Here is a 26,529-nt window from a genome sequence, read left to right as displayed (position 1 = left end):
TGGCTCGGTTTGGTACAGGTTCGCGTTCGCTTACCGTGTGTTGTTATTGCCGGAGAGGATGGCTAATGCTAAAGTCGAGCTAACTTTCTGACAGCACCACCGGAGTAGCTAACTTTGCTAACTTTGGCTAACGATAACCTGGAGGAGATTTGGTTGAAACATCCGCTCTTGTTTTCCTCTGATTCATCAACACGGTTTGTCCTCTCAGCCAAGGCTCTGTCTGTTCCAAAACTGTTCATATAGACGTGATTTACAGCCTCGTTCAAGGTGTAACCCGTGTGTAGTGTCCGATAATTGGCACCGTTTGCTGCCGCCGCCTAACCTTGTTTTGAAAGCTCATGATAAACCACATTATTCTGAACGTCTCGTTCACACGACGCTGAAGTTGTTGTGGCAGTCAGCAGTAATTGTAACGTGTAACTGTCTGGACGGTTTGCTGCAGTTTTCCGTCGCTTGCTTGTATCCAGTCTTGGCATGTGGAAAGCCGTTAACTTAGTTTATACCCTTCATTTACTGAGGAAATCATCGCATTTAGGTTTTGCGTGCACTGCAGCTGCTTTCTGTCACAGTGCTGTTGAGCCGAGCCTCTCATCACCATCCTCCCTGGCTCTCCACGCCTCACTGTGTTTGGCACTGTGTTTGAAAATCAGGGTGGAGCACGTCGGAGGCGAAGTGTTTGTATGATTTCCTTCTCAGCGACATTCAGTGTCTGATGTGCTTTCTGGGTTCACGATCGAGGGATTTATCTGAGGTTTGTCAGCTTTTTTTTTTTTATAATATACTCGCGCGAGAATAGTAGTCTGCCTTCTGTTTTCTGTTTTTTACCCTGCCTGGTTGGATCTTAAGCAGTGTGCTTTACCAGGATTGTTAACCGGTTTCCTTTCCCTGGCCACACCTGCAAACAGTGCTGATCTTGATCAACATGTGCGCTTGAATATTAGTGACATTATTTATTCCTCTACTTCAGAACATCAAGAAAAATGTTCGTGGCTCTTACCTTAGTTACAAGAGTTTCTGTCCGTCTTGACATGGTACAAATTGAGCAAAAGATTTGTGGTTATTTTGATAGCGTTAACCTTTATCATTTAAATACTATCTTACCTCAAGCACAAAGCCAGCAGGAGTGTTCTTTCTTCTCCTCTGGGATCTGTCAAAGCATAGCAGGATGAAAGATTGCTTTCTTTAGCTAAACAGTATGTTCTACGTAAGTTATTTGTAGACTTTACTCTCATTTGTCAGTTACAGGTAAAGTTTGGCATACTGTGTGCCTGAACTGTACATTACTTCTGAACTATTATTTCATATTAAGGTGTACACCAGCAAATGTCTGGCATGACTGATTAGTCACATTGTTATTCGTGCGTGAAATAAGTGCATGTGATAAAAGGGCCTGCCGTTGCTAATCCTATGTTAACATAGCCATTAGTTGGAATATTGACTGCTTAATATTTAAACAGTCAGTAATTTGATGCTCTGGGGGCGTTATTACTGAAATCTCTGAAAACTAATGTGATTTGAATTGTGTGCGACATGACCAAGTAATCAAAGTTGCAGGTGGTCAAGCCTACAACTTCCTGTTATACTTGTACATTAAAAACCCTTCAGTCAATTTACATTCCTGCAGCGTTAAACACATGATCATAAATTCCTAATCAATGGACACTGTAGTGTGCCACTTAATGTTTTTAATATAATTAATATATACATGGTTTTCAAGAACATTAAAGTCAGTTTTGAAGTATTCAGTAACCTATATGAAATAGTTTGTTTTTTTGGTAAATTCTGTAAAATTTTACTGTAACATTAAAAATAACTCGGCTTGTATTTTCGAAGAAAGCCCCCTTCAGTCATTTTTTTTCATCTGATTGCATTGATAATATTGACTCTGGCAACTCATGTCATGCTCTTATATAACAATATTAATAATAAGACTTTGTTTTCAGCTTTTCCAAATATGAGAGAGGTTATGATGTTGGACTGGTTCAAAGGCCAGCGTTCAGCGCACACGCAGCACAAGAAGCACTATAATAATTGTACCTGCCATAAAAATACACAACTTTTTTTGCCTTGTGATTGTATGAGTCCATAAATGTTATCAGCTTGTTTCATGGTAGATTTGCTGTGTGTATTCGGTCCCTAGCTTCGTCCAAATCTGATTCAAACTTGCAAAGCTCCATTCAATACTGCTTGCAATAATACCCAGTAAAGCTAGTTGTATATCACTGTGATAGGAAGTGATATTTACAAGGGTTGCTTTTAGCTGATCAGTCTTTGGATTGGATGGGCTCTCCTTTCTGGTGTGTATACAGTGGAGGTATTCTTGGAAAAAGAGCGCCTCCTTTTTATTTAGTGTCAACAGACAATGAGGAGCGGGAGAGGTTGTTTGGAGCAGACTGAAGGGCAGATACTGTGGTTCTTGCTCTTATCCCAGCTGACAATATCACAGAGGCTGACCTTCCTGACAGCTTGCGCTTGACTCAGCTGACCAGTCTGTACTTTGTGCTGCCGACTGTCTGCTGGTCTCTTTTTTTTTTATATATAAAGAAACATTAACCAGTTTTGCTGTAAGGCTGTTCACGCTCCCAACCATCCCCAGAGGCCATTAAAAACTTCTCTGTTATGGTTGGCAGGGAATGAAAAGACTTGATATTTCCAATTTGTCAATATGTCAACAATAACTAACAGACACTCTATATTTAGGGCTCCAGTCTATATTTAGGGCTGCAGTAAGCTTGTTGGCGGGAAAGAAAAGCCCTGAAGAGATTTAAGTATACGAGCGGTGAACAAGCATTTGATGTCTGCCAACTTCTCCGTGGAGGTTGATGGAGTTCCTCTTCACTCTGTGTACACTGTTCCTGTTATTCCAGTTTTATCTATGAGTTACAAACTACCACATTCATGCTACTAGCTGTATAATTTGCCAAGTTTCTAATTGCTGTTGCCAACCCACTGAAGTGGCATAAAGACTTTACAGGTCATAATGGCTGCTGATGGAAAGCCGGGCCAGATGTTCACCCAATTTTAACATGAGTTAATGATGAAGCTCGTTGAATAACTCCTGTCTGAGAGTTTCGCTGTCTGCTGCTTACTGAGAATGAGCTTTCACAGAAGCTAGAGATGATTTACGAACTACTCAGTCACGCGTCCAGATTAACATCTGAAATTTTGAGGCTTTCTGGAGTTATCTGTACAATTAGGAAGGCTTCCATGCAGGCTGACGACGGAGGTTTATTCCTTTCCCTACTTGATTACACAGCTTAATGAATTATGCATGTTTTCAGCAGGTGCAACTCAGCAATGCACTGCTGGCATGCAAATTACTGTTTGTGTAGCTATCACCTTTTGTTAGGCCACAAAACTGTGTTAATCAAAACTGGTGGCATGTTGCTGTAAGCATATCTGCAAATAATCCACATGACCACTTTGCATTGATAATCCATGTTTCTGGTTACTCATTTAAAGATGGAAATGTTATTGGAATTTGTTGACATGATTTTCCTTCTGATTCTTTAACTTTAAAATCAAATTGAGTCAGTTGCAGTCCATATTAAATTACTTTATTCTTCGACCCCTTTATTTCTTGAGCGGTTTGTGCTCAGCTGGTTTGGATCATTGCATGTGAAATCCACCTTGACTAACACATGCACAGTGTTTTTCTTTTTTTCCATGTCATTCTCATTTCACCTGGCAGTGCTCTATGTTGTCAAACCCAGTTTTGGCCAGCATTTCTCATGCGCCGGCGAAAGCGAAGCAACCACCGGAAAATGACGCTCTTCCAGATTCCAGCTTCTTGTGATGCCCTGCATCTAAAGAGGATGTTGACATAATTCCACTTGCAAGAAACTGAGTCAGATGTGACTGTGTGATCGGCGTCGACTTCGTAAGCACTGATATTCTGCTTTGTGATAAGTTGTTTGACACAGTGGGACACCACCTGCCAGACTGTACATTAGGTGTTTTTTGTTTTTTTTTTGTTTTTGTTTTGCTCCTCCTCGTTTTGCATTTTCCACAAGTGTGACTGCTTGACACTTGGTGCTGGTAGTCAAAAAATGTAGCACACATAACATGCCGCTCTGGTAGTGCAATGCGGTGCATCAGTCTGATGTGCTACATTTCATTTATTTTAATAGATCTTTCAATCCCGTTTTAAGATTGAGTTTCACCTTATCCATTAATATTCACCTAAAATTAAAACTCTTGTCATGTACTACTGTGCTCTTTGTTGTCACTTTTCAAGCATAATTTTGTTATATTAGTTGTATTTTTTTTGGAAGATGGAATTAGCATAGATTATAATAGATTATAAAAAACAGGATTTCAGTTTTATCTGAGTTGTTATCTAAAATCAAAAGAAGTGGAGCTTTTTCTTCTGCTTTGTACAATAGGGCAAAATCTGGCATGGTCTTTCAATGTTTAAGCCGTTACTTTAAAGGGACCTGTTATTTCCTGCTGCTTTACAAAGACAGACGACTCGACGGCAGGAAGACACATTAACGTTATTAACCATCAGTGGATGGATTTATAGCATGGCTGCAGCCTGTATCCCTCTCCATCGAGACACTGCATTTTCCTGCTGAACCAATTAGCCTGATTATGTGATTGTGCAAACATTTAGCTCAATACTGAAGCCACAAATGAGATTTTCAGAGTGGGGAGTCTCGCATAAATGGATGCATACAGTGGTGGCAGCTGCCACCAAGACGGAGGGAAGTATCAATATATGCTGCAGTAGATGACCTAATTTTCACACATAACGGCTGTAGATGGGGCCTGCTTTTTGATAGATTGTTGTGGAGTTTCAAAAAGAGCCCATTTTAGCGCTGGTGCCGTTGCCTTATGTTGTTGTAGAGCCGTGACCCTGAATCACAGTAGAGTTTTTGGGCGGCAGCCAGAAGCCTCCGGCATGCCGTAATACACACAGCCAGGGGTAAGGAGGCATTTGGACTGCTGTCAGCTGGTGACATCAGGGTCCAGAGGTTAGTTCTGGGCCACGTTGGGGCAGTTCTACACAGTCACAGTGTCAGATATACAGTTGATGCGACACTATTTTACACTGTATTTATTGACTAGAACTCAAACGTCATGGATGATTATTTAATAAATTCAGCAAACTGAACTGTGTGCCAGGTAAATCAATCTTGTATCCTTTGGCTTCAAGGTCCCTGCATTGCTCTGCTTATTTTTTTTGCAAACAAAAGCAGAAGGAAAAATCCCCAGTGGTAATGTCACTGGTGCTTCATCAGCTGAATTGAGGAATGTGTGAATTTTCCACATCATTCGAGCTTCCCGGAGTGTTTCAAGCTACGACTGATTTCTTCACTGCCCCATGCAGGAAGTTTCCAGCCGGACAGTCTTTTGTCCATCTTCCTGAATGTTTGCTTTACTGCATTTGAATTTTTGTAGTTCTTTGAAAGAAATATTTTTGACTTACTTGGCACCTTCATTGATCTGGCACAGAATTAGTCTGGCTGGTCCCAGGAGACCAAGAGGCTTAATGTTATGGGTACAAATAAAGAAAAGGTGGGGGGTAAAGACTTGTACACATTAACAATCCACTCTGACAAAAATAATCACACCAAAGTGGCAAAATCTTTACACTGAGGTAAACTGTCGACGTGATTTCAGTTCCCAGAAGTGGAGCCTGTCAGCTCTCTGGTTGATATCATAACGAGATGATGGGGTCAGGGGAATTTGACAAGAGCCCAGCCGTTACTGGAGCCCGCTCAGCCGTGTCCTGTTTTTCTTTCCTGTTGGCAACCTGGGAGAAGTACGTTGCTGGAAGAATGTGGGTCAGCGCTTGTATGCACGGGGGAGGAGAGGCATTTTCTGTAAGAGCAGACCTCTCTGAAAGCTCTCAGACCAGATGGGTGACATGACTTCTCTGCGTTGCAATGGTAGAGAGCATGGGTGGATCAAAGAAAGCAGAGAGAGGCGCCAGTTTTCAAAAGGTGTTTTAATTATATTGCTCAGAAATTTGAATGCAACTACATTGTGTTTTCTTCTTTAATTGAATTTGCTGATATATATTTTTGACAGGTAGACAGCTCCTTCAGCCATTTTATCTGCATCTAAACTGCTGAAAACACTGATGCATCACTCCTCTGGGCTATAAGCCTTTCTTTTCCCACCCACTCCTCATGTTACCTGTCATGCATACCTAATGTTGACTTTCTGTTTCTCTCCAGATGCAGTGTAGACTTGGCTGGTGAGCGGTCTGCAGGCTCTCCTCTTTCCTGTCCCTGGAGTCAGGCGGTTGGGGAAGATTTCTGCATTCCCCTTCCTCTCGGTCTGAGTCTCTGTTTGGAAACGACCAACCGCCCGTCATTGGAGTACACGCGTCGTCTTCGTCTGTGTTGTGTGGATCAGCACAGCTCATCTCCTGATTGAGGGGAGCGCAGCAGCTGCACAAGATCACCTTTTACCACCTGATCCCTCCCGGCCCTGCCCACACTGCCCCGTCACCATGGTGCTCTCACAACGGCAACGAGATGAACTGTAAGTAGGAAACTCGCCTTTGAGAGCCAGTGGCTTCGGCATTCAAATATGAAAGAGTGAATTTAAACGTCAAAGATGTGCACATTATGGTTTGCTAGTTACAACTGCCGTCTCATCCACTTGCATGGGTGTCCAGTTAAACGGCATTCTGCTGATAGTTCTGTGAAACTATTCGAAGTATTAGGTGCTTCAGTTGTCCAGTGGAAGAACTGTTTGGCCGGGTGGTTAAGTATCTTCTTCAGAGCAGCTAAAAACAGGTTTGCAGTAACTATGCTTTGCCCTATATAGCCTATATCTATGTTTCAGGTTGACATTCAATGTGGATTCCACTTATCATTGCGTTTTATGTTTGAGATACTTAAAGATAAAACAATCAATAATCTGCAGTCCTGTCTTGATGGCTGTGTGAAAGGAAAGGTACTGCACTTTGACATCCTGAACTGGGGATAATTTTGCATGAGTAGATGGAGCTGTGTGAACTGTAAATTCACACAGGACCATGGTTATATCTGTTTTACAAAATAAGCATAATTAAAAAACAAATCCATTCATTGTTGGCCTCGTAAGCTGCAGATCACACAGTAAACTAAACTCCCTGATTTTCCCTGAAGAAAGGAGTTTCCAAAAGTGAAGAAAGTGTGCATTCATTTTAAGACAACTGCTTTTATTATCAATTGATTTTCCAGATATTTTCTACATTTGTTACAAAAGGGAAAAACTGTTCAGGGCAGTTTGAAGATACATCGAATATTGTTATCAAAATACTCTCTGCGCTGTGTACGACAAATGCAATAGACCTTCGTTGGAAAATTATACACTCAAATGTAGGCAAATCAGCACCAATGGGGAAATGGAAGAAGTTGGTCATATTGACCACAGCAGTATACTTTCTGTTAAGCCCCCATCATAACTCAGGGTTGCTTAAACTTGTTTACATGTTACAGTGGATGTGATGCTGTCGATGGAAAAAGGACATTTCCTTTGAGCTTGTTGATGCTGTTGCTTAGTAATTGTTTGATTCCTGTCCTGTTGCCAGTTATGGTGTTTCGCGTGTGTAGTCCTCAGAACCCGAACTTGTACGACGTTTATAGTGTTAGACCTCCAGCACTTCAGCAACTCAACCATCCAATCACATACAAGATGTATTGTTAGAAATGTGTGACACAGTGATCATCCAAAAACAATTTGTTGTTCTTTGTATGTTCTACAGGCATGAAATCAGCATTAAACCCTGAAAGTACCGTTATGAGCAAATCGCTGTTTCCTCTTATTGAAAATGTTTTGAGTGGTTGAGTGTCATCTGCACGTGTTACGACTTCTTAAAAAAACCAGTCTTTCTGTTTCTCCTGCTTGCTGACATTTTCCGTTGACATCTTATTGCAGCCCGTGTTATTGTGATGTCCATCTGTGCAGGGGCTTAATTTGCAGCGCTGCAGTTGTGTTGATCTGAATCTCATGTTTCTCAAAGCTGCCCGGTGACACGAGAACGAATTATAAGTATCAAAATCAAAGCTGTTGATCAAAGGCTTGATGTGTGCCGTTTCCAGTGAGCAGTGTTTGTTCAATTGTGCCCAGGAAGTGGTATTTTTAATGTTTTAATTCTAAAAAGCTAGAAGGCTTGTTTTTACCAGGTTATTAGTCTGTGTGCTTTTAGGCAGTGATGTGCATTGACTACAGGCTTCAGATTAAATTAGGGTTTTTTTTTTCTTTTCTTTTTTTTTTTTTTTTTGGACTTCCCTCAACATCAATCAATGACTAGTTGGAGGTTCCTGAGTCCCCCTAGGGCCTGAAATACAAATGTATTGATTTTCCACCTACACCACCCTCCCCTTAAAATGGTCAGAATTCATTATGTGTCTGACCTGACCCAGAAGAAGCTCAGGGTCACCTTTGCCCCAGAAAAGACACAAGGGGCTAAACACGGAGTGATTCAGAGTGTATGCGTTTGTTTTTCTTCGGTCAGTATTTTTAATTCAGCAGGAAAACTATGTGCCCAACAAGATGGAATAATCACAGGCACCATATTGGTACTGAGACAAAGAAGCGCATTGCACATGTGCTGTGTAGCATATATGGAATGAGAGAGATAATGATGATGGGAGGTACTTGCTTCAGATTGGCACTGCTGAGTTGGAGCACTTGGTAATTAACCCCTAAGGCATGAGATTAAAAAGTTAAGGCAGCCAAATATTGGATGCAAGGACATATGAAGGAGAAGGGGGATCATTCCGAGCCGTAATGTTCAGTAGTCCGCCTCCTGTAGCAAGTTCTGCCCAAAATCAGGTGTCAAATTAATTTGATTATTGAAAGAAAAAAAAAAAGAACAAAATGTAACAATTGCTATTAATTAAAAAAAAAAGATCTAAGTTAACATCTTATCACACAAAATTCTTCCCCCTCCCTCTCATTCGGAGGTGCAGTCGCAGGTTGCAAGTTTTGATGAGTTTATGAGTTTAGGGATGTAACACCTCTCAATGTGACAGGAAAAAAAAAACTTAATCAAGACATTAAAGGTGCATTAAGGAGTTTTTTAACTATAAAAAATGCTTATTTTCCACCATAAATATGTTACACATTTTTAATGATGTGTACAATGTGCCCTTACATATTCATTACAAGTACCTCTAACAGCGTTAAATTGTCACTTTAAAGTTGCAGTGCCGGTCCAGCACCAACATTTTTTTGGGGAGAATTTGAAAGGAATGACGTAATGCACGCTCCGGCTGGCCTGATTTAGTTAGGTTTCGTTTTGTCCGCCATTACTCCGCCAGATGCTTAGCAGCAACAACTGAGCAGGATCTTCCAGAAAGTAAGAAAAGACTGGCTTCTAGCACTGCCACAACTCCAGCACAGACTCCACCAGGCAAAAGAAACTTACATTTTACTTGAGCGCTACTAAAAGAGCTAGGAAGGAGTTCCCCTCTTCCGTGCATGCAAGCCACAGGCACGAGTTTTTCACTAAGCTGCATTACCCAAGGCCTGCAGGGGGCGCTGTTTCGCATAAAACGTGCAAACTCCTTAATGCACCTTTAATGGCGGTGAAGACATTGTTTGAAGGGAATGTTTATTCAATGACAAATGAGAATGTTTTTCATTATTTTTCTACAGGGAATTTGATTCTTATTGCACCTTTAAAGAATTGATGTGTGGAGAGTTTTGAAATATCATTGCACTATAAGCAGCCAGAGGGAACACCTGCTAATGCTGCACCCAAGCAAGCTAGGATTTCATCTTTCCTTGCTTCCCTCCTCACCATCACGCAACTTAACCTGCAGTTCAAGAGAATTTTTCAGCAACTCAGCCCTCATGCTTATATACTTAAAGATAGGGTAGGCGATGTTGTCCAAAAGCACTTTCTGTCATACTGAGTGAAATGCTCCTTGCCCCCCTGGGAGAAGTCAGTACATTATGTGTACGGAAAAAGGTGCGGAAAAAATCTGACAACTGTAGCGGCCAAAGGACTGTAAAAACTCCGACCAATCGTAAGGCGCGGACCGCTCTTAAGAAACCAATCAGATGCTCCCCCCCGGCGTGAAAAATAGAACGAGGCGGAGCGGGCGGGCTGCATAGTGTGAGCCACGGCGCGCGCAGCGCTCCCCTGCGCGTTGTGTGCGGGCAGTCAGGCGATCAGAAACTCCGCGCACTCCGGCACTTCCGCATCCAGTGTGTTCCCCCGTAACAGCGGGAGCTCCTCCAATGGGGTGGGAGCTGGGCGGAGCTAGGCGGAGCCTTGGGGAGATGCTACATTCAAATACATGCTAGTTTTCCAAGATCGCCAACCCTATCTTTAACCGAAAAGACCTCAGAAAAATGTTTTACATCAAGAGTGAAAGATGATCATTAAAGTTGGTATTTGATAAGCTGTGAGCTTTGAGGTGATGTTTGTTTAGTTTGACTCCTGCGCGGCCGCACGGCCATTGAAAAATGGAACTATGTTCACATGACGAAGCTCTTGTCATTCCTCAGTGTTTCTTGGTTTTTCTGCGATTAGTGCTGAGGGAGGGATCTGTTGGTATGGAGCGCTCTATTGGAATGCTAATCTTTCATGCTATTTGCTATTCAGAGGAAGCTGCCAGGACCTCCCACTCTCTGCCCCCCTGCAGCCCCCTTTTCTCTGCTACTGCACAAGTCTGTGGCCCCCTTGGTTCACAGGAAACTGGTGTTGGGACCACTAGAGTCACATTCAAGAGTCTGCTACATTCCAACCGTTCAGAGACGTTGCCCGTCTCAGGCCATACGGTCATTGATTCGGCCGTGAAGTGCCCCTAAGATCTCATTTCCTAGCTGAGCATTGCATTTTGGCAATCTGCGCAGCCTATTTTGAACCAGACGAAGGAGGGAATGAGAAAAGTGACTGAGTGACTGCCTGCTATTCATTCTAATTTTTTCATTGGGGAGGCCTCCCTTTTTTCTTTGTTTACCATCAGGCAGCAAACAAATAGATTTCTCACTGTTTGATTCAGGCATCCTCTTCTCTCTCCAGGATTTTCCAGCCTCTGCTATCAGAAGCACCCAAGCTGCACTAACCCTGATGGATTGAAATGTCTTTGGCTTTAACTTCGTATTTGCTCCCTTTCCTGAAATATATAAAAGTAATTAAGACAATGCAATTAATCTTCAGTCGTTCAAGTAATTACTGACCTGCTCTTTGCCAAAGATCATCTTGTTTTATTTACCCAGTGTGGAACAGCATATTTTTAAAAAAGAAATAATCTTTGTCTCCCAGACTGGTGCTATCTCGTCAGCATCACAGTCAGATGCTGTGATTGCGTAGCATCTGCACAACAACCCTGTTTTCGCCTGTTTTAGCGAATGAAAAGCACACTTGTGTTTCTTCGCAGGGTCAGGGGACTTATCCCCGGCAGCATGGAGTAAAAATAGATACAGAACACAAACTAGTTGCTCCCCTGAAAGACCTGCAGGCGCCTGTGTGCAGATGGGCCTTCTGCTTTTCAACTGCCTCTTTGCTTTACAAAGAAAATCCCCTCAGCCTCCTCCATGTCTCAGGCAGAGAGACGGTTCATGTGATTTCTGTTCTCTTTCATCGTGCCCCTACAGTGTATGTGATGACATAACGGATTAAAATGCCATTCAGAGATATGGATGTTACTTAATGAGTGCTGTAAGTATGAGTTTCCATACACTTCACTCGTTAGTGTTCCAGAATCTAATGACATATTGATGTTCTAATTGCTGCTGCCTTTGTTTCCCTTTACTTCACCTGAGTCGAGACATAATATTAACATATACCATTCACTCATATGGAAAACCTGATGCACATTTTTTCTTTAAGACTTCTTTCTGTAGCTTTAAATAGGTTAAAGTTGGCTCACGGTTTTAGAAAAAAATATCAATGATAAAAGTCAAACTGATACTTTGGGAGTGGTCTTTGAGAAGAAGCACATCAGCCTTAAACCAGTGTCAAAAACTTAATTGCAGAAGCTAAAAGGCCATATTTAGTTATTTGAGAATGGCGCCAATGCGCTTTGACTGCGTCAGTTGTTTTTCTTAAAAACAAGTGAAACTGGAAGGGAGTTGATGTAGAAGGTATGCTTTCAGATTATGTTCTTCAGAAAACTCTGATTACATGAACTAGGTTTTGTTATAACTGGATCAGATTTTAAGGTTTTGAGTTGCTTTCTTGTGACTGAACTCATAGTTTTGCAGTACCACAAAAAAATAAAGTTTATTTGTTAATATGCTTACATGTGCTGGCATGGCCCAACTGAAATCAAACTTGGCTCTGTGGCCCACGAGCTGAAATAGGTTTGACACAACAAGGATTTATGTGTAGTTTCTGGTATATTTGCCACCACTAAAGGATATTCCTGTGACTAAAACACCCGTATGAGAGTAATGTACACACTCGCATCGATTTAGTGTCACTTAAATCATTTCCGCTTTCGCATACATTGTTTAAATTTTGATAGCCTTGTCAATTTGCAGTGTCTGCAACCAGATTTATGAATTAAAGGCCACAGCCACCCCCCAAAATAAATTGCTCTCAGTTGCCCAAGTTTGACCAGTATTTGGGAAAAAAAAGGAAAAAAAGGCTGCCATATATCCTCAGTGTTTGAGTGACAGGCGTCTCCTGATTATGATGGGGGGGTTGCATCCAGGCTTCTGTTGCTGGCAAACCCACCTTATTTTAGCATGTGTGTGTTCTGCAGTCTTTTAGATCAGGGGTTCTCAACCTTCTTGACCTCTGGGCCCAATTTACCCAGTACATGGTGAGCCCAGGCCCATTTAAATATTAACACTTTAATTTCAGCTGATCCCAGTCTTGGTTTGATTTGTATTCAGTAACTAAATCAAGTTTTTGTTTTTGCTCTACAAAAAACTCAAATTCTTGACAAACTCTACAAATCTGTGACAAATGAACATTACAATTTATTTATGTTATCATACTCTTAATGAGACACTTCAGGGTTTCCGTCAGACCTTTTTTAGTCCGGGCGCCCCGCCCACGCTAAATTCTGCAGCGCCCGGACAACGAACAGGGGACAAAAAAAAAAATAGCGGCGCATTTGCGGCTAATTAGCAGTTGCGCACCACGGAGCAGCAGCGGCGGCCGCTTGGACACGCCGTGTGAGCAGCGCACTGCTCGGCTTGTACCTGCCTCTCAGACATGATCAGATCCAGTCTGGGTGGAACGGGGGACAGCCTCACTCTGTTCAGCCTCCAGTGGTTCTTGGGTCGTAGTTGTGGACACAATAGAGAATCATGATTCACACAGGTATGTAATTGTGAATGAAAGAAGGAGTTGCATAACCTGTGCTGTAAATGCAAGTTATTTTTAACTCATTTTCTTTATCTCTTGAAAATATCTGTCAGCTTCCCAACTATGTTTCGATGTTTGGTTTCGTGATGCCGTCTTAGTTTTGAAGGCTTCAGTGCTTCGTTGGCTTTAGCGTTAGCCCACGCTCAGCACTTGGCTCCCAGCTCTGCCTCGCTACCTCCATTCACTAAGCCAAACTTAATAAAGTCAGGGTTGTACTTGAGCACAAATTTTGCCTTTGAGGAAGGAGTGACATAACGTCACCTTCATTTTTTTCATTTTGTAAAGGTTTCCATCACTTCAGCTGAATGTTTACATCTGGCTTCTTCTGCTGCGGTTTTTCTGAAGCGTGTTCAACGACCGAATGACTCATCAAGGCCACCTGGAGTTGCAAAGCTGCATTACAGTCTGCAGCCGCAGGACTGGGCCACGACCCCATGATGGAGAATCACTATTTTAGATGACAACAAGTATTGAAAATGACTGTTTGCGTCTGCAGGTGGTCGTCAGCACACAGATTTGATTTTTCCTGACTGATGGACTGGCACAGGGACTGTCTCCACATTTCTGGACCATCGTGTCCCATCTCTGGCATCACTTGAGTTATTGCCTTTTTTTTTTTTGTATTTTTTTTTTTTTAAGCTCATCGATTAGTTTTCACAAAGCTTCAGCTTCAATGTGGCTGTTAATTTCATTTTCATCAACTCCAGACATGTTGGTTTCAGACGTGTCTTGCTTCTATCTTGTGTTGAAGAGCTAACTTCGTATTTCATTAGAACCATGTTTGCATTATTGGTGTACAAAAGCATAAAAACATAGAAAAATCTTTGGTTAAACTCAATGTGTGAAACTTAACTCAGTCCTGATGAATGAAAAGGTTCCACATTTAGTTGTCACACTGGAAAAAATAGAGCAAACTGATTAAGTATTCATTCAAAGTGACCCTCAAAAATGTGAAGGTTTTTGTTTTTTCTGCATTTAAAAAGACTTGTTTTTTGACTTGAGGGCTGGCTCTTAGTGTTTTGCTTTTGTATTGCTTAAATATCGATATGGACACACACTTGAACAGAGCAGATATTGGTTGACTTGTCATACACCATCCGTCTGAATGTCATTATAGTAGTAATTGTTTTGTGCTTCTTTAATAGGTTTAGTTTACAGGCAGTTGTCAGGGAGGATATGGCTCATGCTTGTGTTGTATGGCCCAACAGATTTTGATATACCTGCGCTAAGTACTTCATCATATGTCACATGAGTTTTCAGACGTGAGTTGCAGTCTTTTAAATATTGGTGAGCACTTTTTACCTATACATAACAGCCCTGACATGTCTGGTGTGGAAACGTTTCTTTGTCGAGCTCATGCATGAAGACCACTTTGATTATGATTGAAGACACAAAAGTATCATCCTCTCTTCCGGAGGAAGGAGTTACAGCAGATTATTTAGTGATGTTTGAGAATCAGAGTTACTGATCTAGCACAAAAGTTTCACATCATTGAAGGGATCATTGACCTTAGTTGTGTCCCCTTTTTTGTCAGAATGCCTTCACACCGTACCTGTTTGTTCTGAGCCAGAGTGTTTCAGTTCAAGTTCTCTCCATTTGGGCAGGTGTGAAAACTCACTCAGACTCTGCTCCGCCGATGCGGGTCTGAGTTCGCTGGCAGGTGGACTGTGGTCTGGTCTGGTTACGGTGAGAAAGCACAGTGACTATCCAGCAGACTGAGGGAGGACGTGACGTAGAGCACAGTGCATTTTTAGGTTGTAAACAAACAATGTCAACACAAATCTGAAGAAGCAGACTTTAAGCAGAGAGAAAAAGTTGGGAAATGTCTCGTGGGAAGAGGTAGAGTAGTGAAGAAGTGCAGGCACTCACTGATATAAGCCAGAAGACTATATATCACTAGCTAGCCACTAGCCAGTTTACCATGTGCTCTGTAGGCTAGATATGGCATGGGTCAAGGAACTGCAGCACATGGGAAGGCTGTGTGTCTGCTGCCAGTTCAGTGTGTTACTTCTGCCTTCACGGGAGGCTGTTTGCTGGCTGATTAATTTCTGAGCTCTGCCAATCACTAATCTCTTATTTAGCATTCCAGTGTCAGATCTGAAGAACTACACTTTATTTCCAGCACCATGCTCTTACTATGTAATTGAATAATGAAACAGAATGGGCATATTAATCAAACTATCTTGATTTAAAGCATAGATGCTTTTTTCCCCACTGTCAGGGGTGAAAGGTAGTTTTGTAGTTTAGTAATTGGTTAACATCCCCACACATACATGTAAAAGCTGAAATTGAATCATTCTTTAAATGTTGCCTCTCTTGTTTGCTTTCAGATGTCAGTGGCCGAACCTGAATGAAAGGAGAAAATGTTTGTGCTTTTGTCCTCTTTGTTGTAAACATGAACATTGAGCTAACATAATAGTAACCTGCAGTGAAGCTGTGGCTCCTCTGACAGTAAATGTTGCTCATTTCTGAGATGCATGTGGAAGATAATGAAGCAGGGAGTTGGAGGATGTGACATTGGCGTCCGACATGCCGGATGTCTGAGTCACCGTTCCCCTCTGAATGTTGAGGTCATCTTTTCATCATTTCATCTCTGGCCATCCTGCTCGCTCTGTTATCTCTCACCCAGCCCATTATAAAGCTGTGATACGCCACATAGTGATCAGTGCTGTGCTCATCATGTGGTCAGGGAAATTCTTTCGGTCTCACAGGAGTGGAGAATGTGTGTAGCTGCTGTACAGGCTCTCCTTGCTTTCTATTGTTCTTTCTTTCTTTCCATCTGTCCTCTCTGTCCATGTATTCGCCCTGCCCTCTTTCTCGCCATCCCCTCATCACGTCATCTGGCTGTAGGGTGCTAGTAACCATGGAAACCTGCTGGTTTGCTCTCTTTTTGTCAATGTAGTACACTTCTCCCTATTTTCCCCCTTTTTTATTTATTTTTTTCTTCCTCCCCTGCAGCATTTGAAGAGTGTATGTTAAATGGTTTTATGTTGTTTGGCACGTTCACAGTGCGGCAACTTCAGGGGCTGTGAATGCTGTCTTGATGTTGTAAATATTAGCCTCAGTTGTTTTTCCTTTGTCGCTGTGCTGTTGGTACACATACTGCTGCTGTGTGTGTGCTTTATTGTTCTCAGATGAAACCGATACAAACCATGCATCACCAGCATCATGCTGGAGCTCCGCACAAACTGCTCCTCCATGTGGTTTCCATATAGTCAGAAGAGGTGTTCGACCTGAAGCTGGATCGTCTCTTTAATCTCCAGTATCTTCTTTTTGTTTTGGTGGTGGTAGTACATCAGCTTTTCAAACATGATGCACACACCCACGCCACATCAGAGTGTTTTTCTCTCTCGCCTTCACCGACGTATGCATGTTTCCAGACATGCTGGCACGCCCTCGGCCCTCCTCGCTGGTTTTGTAGGTGTGCGGCATGCTGTCAGAGGAGTAGATAACCTCCTGCTAACCTTGAGCTGTAATAAAGTCTGCTCTTGCCATCGTGGGAGTTCAGGTGGGCAGGGGGGACAAGACAGGTTTGCTGCAAAGCACTGGCCGTGAGGGCACGGGGGGCACAGGCTGGGCTGACAGATTGTGCCCCCCCCCCCACCCCTAACCCACCCAGCCCTGTCATGTTGGCACCTTAAAGCCCTGCCTCCCTGACAGCTTGTCTGGTGTCTCCTGTCATTAAATGTGGCCACAAACAGAGGAGAGTCACGAGAAATATTGTCCTACTGTGTTTTTATCAGGTATTCATGAATTCACTGTCTTGTCTGTGTGTACTTTGGATAATTATTCAGTGTTTTGCCTTTTTTTTTTTTAAACGGTCTAATATTTCCAGTATTCTATATGTGGTCTGAAGACAGAATTAGTTTTCACATGATTTGTCTTGACATAAAAGCTGTTGCTTTTATATTGCATGCTCATTGCACATTATTACGCAGGTTATCAAAAAAGCACCGAAATCAAAATGTGTAAATAGTATATGCTAAGTGATGTGGTTACGCAAGGTATGCAGTGATATGGTTTCAGTTTGATTAATTTACCTGAAAGTTGCTTGTGGTAACGTTGCGATGTGTCCAGTAAAGTGATGATAGTAAAGCTGTCAGTCCATGACCTGCATCTGCATCAGTTTAATGATTTGCAAGGGAAAAAAATGAAAAGAATAATTTTCCCTGCACTCTTTAGGAGAAGCTAATTAGATGAAGACTAGAAGCCTGCACTGTTGAGAGTAACTTGACCCTCATTAATAATGCTCAGTAAATGTTCTGCTGCTGAGAATGCAGTTGTAAAGTGTGTGTCTGTGTGTGTTTTTGTGCGTTTCCTTGTGACAACCCAGGAGACAAAACCAGGAAGAGTGAAGGGGTTTCTCCTGGCTTTCAGCTGGGCCCGACTGTCTATTGTCTGTTCTATCTGGCCATCTCCTTTCACATATTTGGAATAGTAGGGCTGCTACACATCCCTGTTGCTTACGCTTCCATCACACCCACCACCCACCTTTGTGTTGGCGTTCTGAACGGTCCGGTGCCTTTGACTACCCACTTGTTTTTTTGTCTGTTAATTTAAGCCCGGGAAGGAGATGCTCTGGTGTAGAGTATCAGTAGCCAGAAGCTTGTACAGTTCAGAGGGTTTGCTCTTGCTTTTCTTTTCCTCTGAGTAATGGAGGGATGTACGCTGACTCTCATTTCCCCGATATCCACACCACAGGGAGTCGTCCATTCCCATTATTTGCCCACAGTAACAAGAGCTCATTATAGAATCCAGACAGATGTGTTCTCCGTTTGGGTGGAGGGCCGTGTGCGGATGGGACTGACTGCTCTGCAGAGCCACCTTCAGCAATACACACACACACACACACACAGGCATTTTTATGGCACGTGATAACAGTGAATGTGAAATGTACATCTCTGTCACATCTCCTCAACCTGCTCATTTTCTATCTTTGTTTGACGCTGCTGAATACAGCTCTGTTACTCATGCCGTTGGCAGTTTAAACAGTATCTCCTCTGGTTATCGGAAGAACTAATTATGGTTTTCTTTGTCTGTTTCAGGAATCGAGCGATAGCTGATTATCTACGTTCCAATGGGTATGAAGAAGCATATTCCACTTTCAAGAAGGAGGCAGAATTAGATAATGTGAGTAGATTGAGTGGACACACACACACACACACACACACACACACACACACACACACACACACACACACACACACACACACACACACACACACACACACACACACACACACACACACGCACGTGTGCGCATGTAGAGCCAATCAAGGCAATTTGTGCTAACAATATGCCCTGATTTCCACTTTATTTCTCACGTTAGTCAACATGCTCTTGGGTGTGACCGGGAACACCTGCACCCTATTAAGATGCTCTGTGCGGTTAGTGGGGGTCTTCGCTCTGCGCTCCTGCTAACTGATGTTAAGAGCCGGCTTTCATCTACCTGTAAATGTTGCGTTCAAAGCACCGCTGAGACCCATGGCCTTCTTTCTGTTTTTACAGCGTTACAATTTTTTTTTATAAGTTGATACTTACATGGGCTTTCAGCGTCATGCAACTTGGTGGGTCTGCTCAGCCATGTGTCTCTGTATACATTCTTAGGTAATTTTGGTTAACAGTAAGTAAAACCGATTTATGAACATAATATCCACCAAACAAAGCACATAAAATAATTTTATTTTAAGACAATTGTCCTGCAAAATCACATCACTTCAAATAATTTTGGTCTACCTTTTGAAGCACTTCTTTTTTTCACCTTGCCTTCACGTGATTCCCCGCCCCCTCCGTCTCTTGTCTTCATTCGTTCTTCTCTCAGTTGCTCTTTGTGCAGCAACCCTTTGGAAGTAAGCTGAATAATGGATGAATGGCATCGAGGGATCGGTGCACCCTGTTGGATGTTAGCTCTCAGACACACACACACACCTCGGCAGGACAAAGCTAAACAAACAATTGGTTTTGTGTGCCATCTCCCTCCAGCTTTGTTATTAAATGTTCTTTATTCAAGCTTTTTGTGCCTTTAAGAGCGTTTTAAGTTTTGTTCTCTTCAGCCCTTTGTGATTATTTTAGTAGCAACTTAAGGTTAATGCAATGATAGAACGTGTGTGCCAGTAGGAATAGTTAATAGAGGTCATGCTCTAGTTTTTTTTCTTCTGCCTTGTGGTATGAAATGTCCATATATTAATGCATGCTGTATATATATTGGCAGGCTTGTCTGAAGTCTGGCGGCTGTCACTTTCTGTGTGTTAGTGTGTGGACAGATGGCAGATTAGATGGCTGCACACTTGTCTAGGCTGGGTTCCCCGCTTTCCTTCTATGTTTTCCACCTCAGTTTCGCTCCCGCGCCTTACTACGCGTCTTTGTCTTCTATTTTTTTTTTTTTTTTTTTTTTTTTTTTTTTTTTTTTTTTTGCACCTCATACCAGTCGGAAGAGCCGTCGCCTCTCATTGAGAAGTGTTAAATATAGTCATCGGGTCTGCCTGCAGCTCTCCACACCTCAAGGATGTCTGCTTTGTTTCCAGTGGAAGCTGAGGAGGTAGCTGTGAAATTGGAGCCAAACGCTAATTTTCTCCCTCACTGACACCCGCGGCAGTCTGTCACTGTTGGTTTTTGATGCTTTAATAGTTAGTAGCAGCCTCCAGGCCTGGGTTTACACACTCGGTGGCATTAGAACTGTCATATAATGAACAAATTAAGGACACACAAAGCACTAGTTAGGATGCTTTTAGTAGGTTTCGTCTTTTCAATTAAATTACAGTTAAACAGCAATCAAAGAAATGCAATGATCACTTTGAAATGTTGTTGTTGGCTGATTTAAGAATGATGATTCACAAAAAATTCTGTCATTTCGAGTCGATTGTTCTTGTGTTATAAAAAGCAGGGGGTCCTGGATTTGCAGACCCCCACTGAGGGTCTCCTGGACACAGAAAACATGCCACGGACTCGTGTTGTTTCCCTCTTGGCTGTGAGAAACAAGATGTTTTTGTGGTGAAGTCGGTTACGTAAAACGTGGCGTCCAGCTCGAGGAATTAGCCCGCAGGTGGAATCAGGCGTCGCTCTGCCAGGACAGCCACAAGTTAACTTCCAGTACCGGCTGTGTGGCTGTAAGCTGCCTAAGCCTTTCTTGTCTGCAGGAGATTAGCTTGTGTGAGTAGCATTAGGACTCGGGTGTGTGTAAAGTGTGTGTTTTGTACAGTGGGATGGCAGTGTCTGGCAGTCAGTACTGGCCTGTGAGCAGCGTGTCCATAATTCCCTGTTTTTTCTTACTATAGTTAAAGACCCTAACATGCCCCCTCAGCTGGACCCCCGCCCCCTCCACCTCACAGCCCTCAGCTTTTACGCTGAGCTCGCCCCTTTAATTGGCTTTCTTTTGCCTGCTTGCCTGAACTTCTCCACCTTTCTCCACAGAATGAAGAATTGGATAAGAAGTATGCCGGCCTGTTGGAAAAGAAGTGGACCTCAGTCATCAGATTACAAAAGAAGGTTTGTGGGAGTTTTTTTTCTCCGCAGTGGATGCTTGTGGGGATTGCAGCCTTGTGAATGGTTCGTGACATTACTGCTGATTCCAGCGTTAACACTTAAAAGGGTTTACTGAGGAAGTTATGAAGCCAGCTGTTCATGCACAACAAATTCTTGTTCTTTTTTTATTTATTTTTTTTGTTAATCTTCAGCACAATCCTATTGACACCAAAAGTTTTTGCACCAAGCACCTTTGCCATCCCTCACATGTCACAGCTATCGAGATCAATGATGCCAAACCGTGGTCCTTAAAGGCCACAGTCTGAAATGATTCATAAGTATCCTTCCTTAGAGATGGCTGAATCAGATGTACACGTCCCCAATAATGAACCCCTCACTGCAGTCAGGTGTTTTGCCGAGCCGAGAGAAGTAAAGCATATCTGCACCTTTCTTTGACGGTTGCATGTGTGCTCCATCAGGTTATGGAACTGGAGTCCAAACTGAATGAAGCTAAAGAAGAGATCACCCTGGGTGGGCCTGTAAGTCAGAAACGTGACCCCAAAGAGTGGATCCCACGTCCACCAGAGAGGTACTCGCTGAGCGGCCACCGCAGTCCCGTCAACCGCGTCGTTTTCCATCCTGTCTTCAGCGTAATGGTGTCTGCCTCGGAGGACGCGACAATAAAGGTCAGTGCTTTACAAAGTGAATCTGTTAACAGAGACTATGAGGCTGCTGCAGTGTTGTACAGTGCCGAGTCCCGTGTGGCCGTTCTGGGTTTTAAAAAGAGATATTCCTCATGTGAGATGTGAAACTGGTGGGATGAAAGATGTCGATGGTAGCAAAACCCGCCGTTTCCTGCTGGTTGGATGTGTAAAGAAAAGCTCATTTGTATGTGTTTACAGTCACTTTGCTGACTGACTGTGTTTGAAGCATTCGAACAAAACTCATTATTCAAATGTCTTCCCACTTGCTGCTTGCACAGAAGGCACAGCTGTTTCTCTGTTTGGATGATATTTGAGTATGCTAATGTTTACAATCAATGTTTGGACTGAGGCAGACATTCATGCTCGTGAGAAATGCTCATCCCTCCACACCGGAGTTACGGACACACAAAAACCTGACATACACCCATGTGGTGTCTGAGGCTTTCTTATTTAAGGCTTTAAAATCATAGAAATACATCTCCTGGTTGTAGAGAGAGCCTGATGGATCCTATCGACCCCCGTTTATTTACTCTTCCAGTCGAAGTGACAGTAATAGGATTTAGGTTTAGAATTGATGGGAGTGGTCTTTGCATGGTGGCAGCTCGCTCTGAGTGTTGCTCCTCCTCTTCTTGATCACACTGCCTTCAGTGCTGTCCCCACCTCCCTCCGCTTCCTAAATACACCCTGAATTATCTCTCCAGTATTTCTGTCTATGTTCCCTCTGTGTTCTTAGTTCCTGTATTTAAGCTACGCTCTTCTGTCTCAGGTCTGGTTTTGCAGCAGCGTCTCCCCTTTGCTCTGCGGCACAATGTCAATACTGTGCTGAGCTGTTTGTCGTCCATATTTTATTCATGAGACAATGAAAGACACTTGTGCATCTCCTCTTTTTGACTACACCCTTGCGTTTTGGCATCCTCTTCCTTTCCCTGCAGCCCCCACCTCCATTGCCCCCCGCCAGCATACTTACTCATTTATCTGCCACTTAAAGCGTTTGCTGCTCTCCATGCAGTATTCATCCCTCCAGAGCAGCCAGCCCGGAACCCAAATCTTACATCCAGCCCTCCTCTCCACATCTTTTGCTGGTCACCTCATCTTCCTGTGGTCTGCTCCCCCGACTCCCACCGTGTCCTACTTTTCCCCTCCTGAAGAGCTCTGTTAAATTTTTTAAGCAAGAACTAGACTTCATATTCTTCACGTTGGCACACAGACGGAGAAGTCCGTCAGTTCTACACTCAGATTTGGCCTGAACACCGTATGGGGTGATGTGTTGTGACCCCCTCCTTAAATGTTTTTAAGAGATTATTTTGACGTCTTTCACTTTTATACGCAGATTTGGAATTCATCATCTGCTGCTGTGAAAGATTTTTCTCAGTGGTGTGATCAGCTGATTCACTTTGATTTTGTGCTGACTGCACAAACGATGTGGTATTAACAGTGGCCCTCTTTGTTGTATCGATAAAGCGTCAGGGCTCAGCGTTATCAGCCTTGGGGCATCACTACAACAAGCTTCTCAAGGTCAGGGTTTCAGAAGTGTCGGGGGATGAGCCCACAATTTCCGATGAAGCGTTGCCGGGAAAAGGCATCACCCTGATTCCTGGATTTTCTTTTGGTGAAACTCTTGACACCCCCAGGAGAGACAACTTGAAAACTAACTGCTCTCGGTGAAGTAGCTGCTGTCTGGTAAACACTATTATCGTTGAACCAGAGAGATCCTCCTTGTTTTTTGTTTTTTTTTTTCTCTTTTAATGCAGTATTTTTGGCGGTAAGACGTCGGGTCATGAGATCTCCTCATGGATTTGCCTTTCAGCTCAGAAACATGTGCAGACTGTGTGAATTGATCAAAAAGAATGTGAGTTGAGTTTAATGCTGCTGACAGCAGTTAACTGGGAGTGAAAAGGCGGAACTTGGAGTTTTTCTTTCGTCGTTTTTGGTTCATTTCATTGGGATAGCTTCGTGTCATCTTGCGCTGAATAACTGGAAAGAGTCGATTTGTAATGACACTGTGCTGCATAGTAGAACGATCAGTCAGTGGTACTGAGTTACAGGTTGATAGTATATTTTATGTGCATTAAGTGATGCTGTTACGTGTGTGCATTGTTCCGTCTTGTTCACATTAAACAGATTAGCCGCAGCTAGTCAACTGCATAAAATCCAATAAAACCCCACTGCACTTTGTGCCTCGTGGCCATCTGCAGCTTCATCCCGGGGAGGAGGATGAGGAACGACAAGGGTGGGGGAGGCAAAAGACGGGGGTGAGGGTCTTCTGTCACCGTCTGCCCATGCCCCCCACCCCCACCCCCACCGCCACCCCCTCCATTCGAGGAAGATCGAGGAGCGTTTATCCCCTCCGTGACAAACCGTCTGTCTTTTTCAAAGCCGGAGACGCAACAGCTTTTCAGGCTCCAAAATCACTGTTCATGCCATATTCCGTCTGCCCTTCAACCAGCTCCTCCACATGGAGCAGCGTAAACTGTTCTGGCTTTTTATCAGGTCTCAGTGCAGCTCCAAACAGCATCTGACAACAGCGTGATACAAACTGTATTATTGGAGTGTGCAATATGTCTCTGAGCTGGGCCATTGTTTCTGAGTTCTTGACATTAAGACGATAGTGAGTCTCTCCTCACTGCTCAGATGAGTGATGTGACACTTTGGGATTTATTGAAGGGATTCAGTGCGGCCTTGTTGAGTTGTGTCTGTGACATTCCAAGTGTCTGGAGGTAACGGAACCTGCTCTGCTCCTCAGGTGTGGGACTACGAGACAGGAGACTTCGAACGCACACTGAAGGGCCACACAGACTCTGTGCAGGACATCTCATTTGACCAGACTGGGAAGCTGCTGGCGTCCTGCTCTGCTGACATGACTATCAAGCTGTGGGATTTCCAGGGCTTCGAATGCATCAGGACAATGCACGGTAAGACAACCACCAACCTTTCTCCTGGATATTCGCAAAGGTTTTCTGGCATGATGAAAGCTTCCATCTTTACAAACATGTTCTGCAATCGTCTGAACTTGTTACCACCTCCTTTTTTTTTAAATCATGTTCCAGCCCTGCTCTTTGTTTTAACACCCTAATTGTCAACTAAATGACAGTCTGGTTTCCATGTGCCTGCTGGTACATCTGATTGGTTATGCGCCTTACCAATAATTCACTTCTCAGCTTCATATGACGTGGCTGGTTTGATATGAAGCAGACATGGCTGAAACTGAATTAAGGAAGCCACACAAAGCCATTTGTGTGTGAGCAGCAGCTTTAACCAATTCCTAGTCGTTCTGTTCTCATAAAAGTGGGCGTGAACGGCTGGCACACATCCTCACTCAGAGGAGTGATCAGTGGTTCTGTTCTCTGTTTTCTACGTTCATCCTCTTCATCCTCGTCTCTCCACTTTAGCTGCGTCTGCTGAACCTTTCCTCCTTTTTCACATCTCGAAAACCAACATGAGGCCAACTGGTGAAGTAGATTAGTGCCGATTTGGACAGCAGTTTAATTATCCTCTTCAGCGGAAGATAGCACTTTTCTTCCCCCCCATCCCCCCCCTGCCGCCGCACACCCCCGTTATTATAGCCTCGTGCTGTAAGTGCGCAGAGGCACACAGGCTGTTAAGCTGGCCTTTTACAGTATACTTACTGTTGTCTGCATCTGTTTGGGAGCTTAAATATGGACCAGCATTTAGGTAATTAGCCGTCTTTTATTCTCCATAGAACAAAAAATAAGCCTCGGCAAATTGGCTGCCCGGCTTGTCATTTAATTGGCTAATTATGACCAAACCCATCATTTTTATTTTGTGTTCCTGTTGTGTGTTGGATGCTGCAGATGTGTGAAAATGGCTGCTGGATTTGCTGGTAGTTAAAAGAGAATACAGAACGATTAAAATGATCATGACTTGTGAAGAGATTAAATTGTTTTGCACCCACTTTGAAGATTTTGTTTGGTTTAGGTGTAGCGTTTCAGAAGCTTCCAGCTCTGACGGAGATGCTGTTTTGTGTTTCCTGTTCAGGACATGACCACAATGTTTCGTCTGTTGCCATTATGCCCAATGGAGATCACATCGTTTCTGGATCGAGGGACAAAACCATAAAAATGTGGGAAGTTGCGACCGGGTACGCATTGAAAGAAACCCACCCTCAAAACACTCCTGAAGCAGATTCTCTTACTCATCACGTTCTCTCTCGCAGCTCCGTAACCCCGGCGCCACATTTCTTCTGTCCATCAGGTACTGTGTGAAGACCTTCACGGGCCACAGGGAGTGGGTCCGCATGGTGCGGCCCAACCAGGACGGCACGCTGATCGCGAGCTGCTCCAACGACCAGACGGTCCGCGTTTGGGTCGTGGCGAACAAGGAATGCAAGGCTGAGCTGAGGGAGCACGAACACGTGGTGGAGTGCATCGCCTGGGCGCCGGAGAGCTCCTACCCCACCATCCTGGACGCCACAGGCTCCGAGGTGAGGAGCGCGTCGTCGTGTGCTTTTGATGAGTGATGAGTGCCCTTTTTTTTTTTTATTCACGTGATCTGAAGCGCCGTCCCTCTCCGCTTGCGTTGTCCTGTCAGTGCAGCTCAGACGTCACCGCTCAGACTGACAGCCGTGCGTGTGAACAGACGAGAGGAATCGGCTCATGGCCTCCAGTCAGCCTCCTCGTGCCTTGTGATCTCGAGCGTGTCCAATTGTAGCCTGACTGACTGTAACCAAACTTCCCTCCCAGCAGCTCTCTAACCTGCGTTTGTGTTTGCAGAAGCTGGTTTTTACACTTTTTGTGTTGGCTGTTTAAGACGGTATAAGCCAGACGTGAAACCTCAAAGGCAGCTGTTCTCTCACAGATGTTTGCAGATGTTCCCCGAACCTTAAAGCCAGCGATAAAATGTTGTTACAGATAAGTCAATGTATACCAGAGAGATGAATTTTCCCCTCTGTGTGTCCGAGCAGACCAAGAAGAGCGGCAAACCCGGCCCTTTCCTGCTGTCCGGATCGAGAGACAAGACCATCAAGATGTGGGACGTCAGCATTGGCATGTGCCTTATGACACTGGTAGGAACCGCCGTGTCTGGTCTTGCTTATGTAAAATATTGAGCTCGAGTCTGATGAGATGGGTT

General features: G+C 43.6%; 2 protein-coding genes across 2 annotated transcripts in view; both read left to right on the top strand.

Annotated features, from left to right (window-relative positions):
- Nucleotides 1-26,529, top strand: part of LOC115401068 (lissencephaly-1 homolog) — a 31,295-nt gene that overhangs the window by 379 nt on the left and 4,387 nt on the right. Inside the window, exons 2-9 of the mRNA XM_030109227.1 lie at nucleotides 6,186-6,495; nucleotides 18,322-18,406; nucleotides 20,687-20,761; nucleotides 21,217-21,423; nucleotides 24,185-24,353; nucleotides 25,438-25,540; nucleotides 25,654-25,882; nucleotides 26,363-26,464. Coding sequence (XP_029965087.1) covers nucleotides 6,464-6,495; nucleotides 18,322-18,406; nucleotides 20,687-20,761; nucleotides 21,217-21,423; nucleotides 24,185-24,353; nucleotides 25,438-25,540; nucleotides 25,654-25,882; nucleotides 26,363-26,464 — 1,002 coding nt within the window. The 5' untranslated portion in view covers nucleotides 6,186-6,463. The remainder of the gene's footprint in view (nucleotides 1-6,185; nucleotides 6,496-18,321; nucleotides 18,407-20,686; nucleotides 20,762-21,216; nucleotides 21,424-24,184; nucleotides 24,354-25,437; nucleotides 25,541-25,653; nucleotides 25,883-26,362; nucleotides 26,465-26,529) is intronic.
- The window catches only part of mettl16 (methyltransferase 16, N6-methyladenosine), a 37,788-nt gene continuing 24,430 nt past the window's right edge, over nucleotides 13,172-26,529 (top strand). The window contains exons 1-2 of the mRNA XM_030109223.1: nucleotides 13,172-13,182; nucleotides 16,496-16,500. The gene's annotated coding sequence lies outside the window, so the exon portion shown is untranslated. The remainder of the gene's footprint in view (nucleotides 13,183-16,495; nucleotides 16,501-26,529) is intronic.

Source organism: Salarias fasciatus, chromosome 14 (assembly GCF_902148845.1).
Source record: "Salarias fasciatus chromosome 14, fSalaFa1.1, whole genome shotgun sequence".
Taxonomy (NCBI): Eukaryota; Metazoa; Chordata; class Actinopteri; order Blenniiformes; family Blenniidae; genus Salarias; species Salarias fasciatus.
This window is presented reverse-complemented; position numbering and strand designations above follow the sequence as displayed.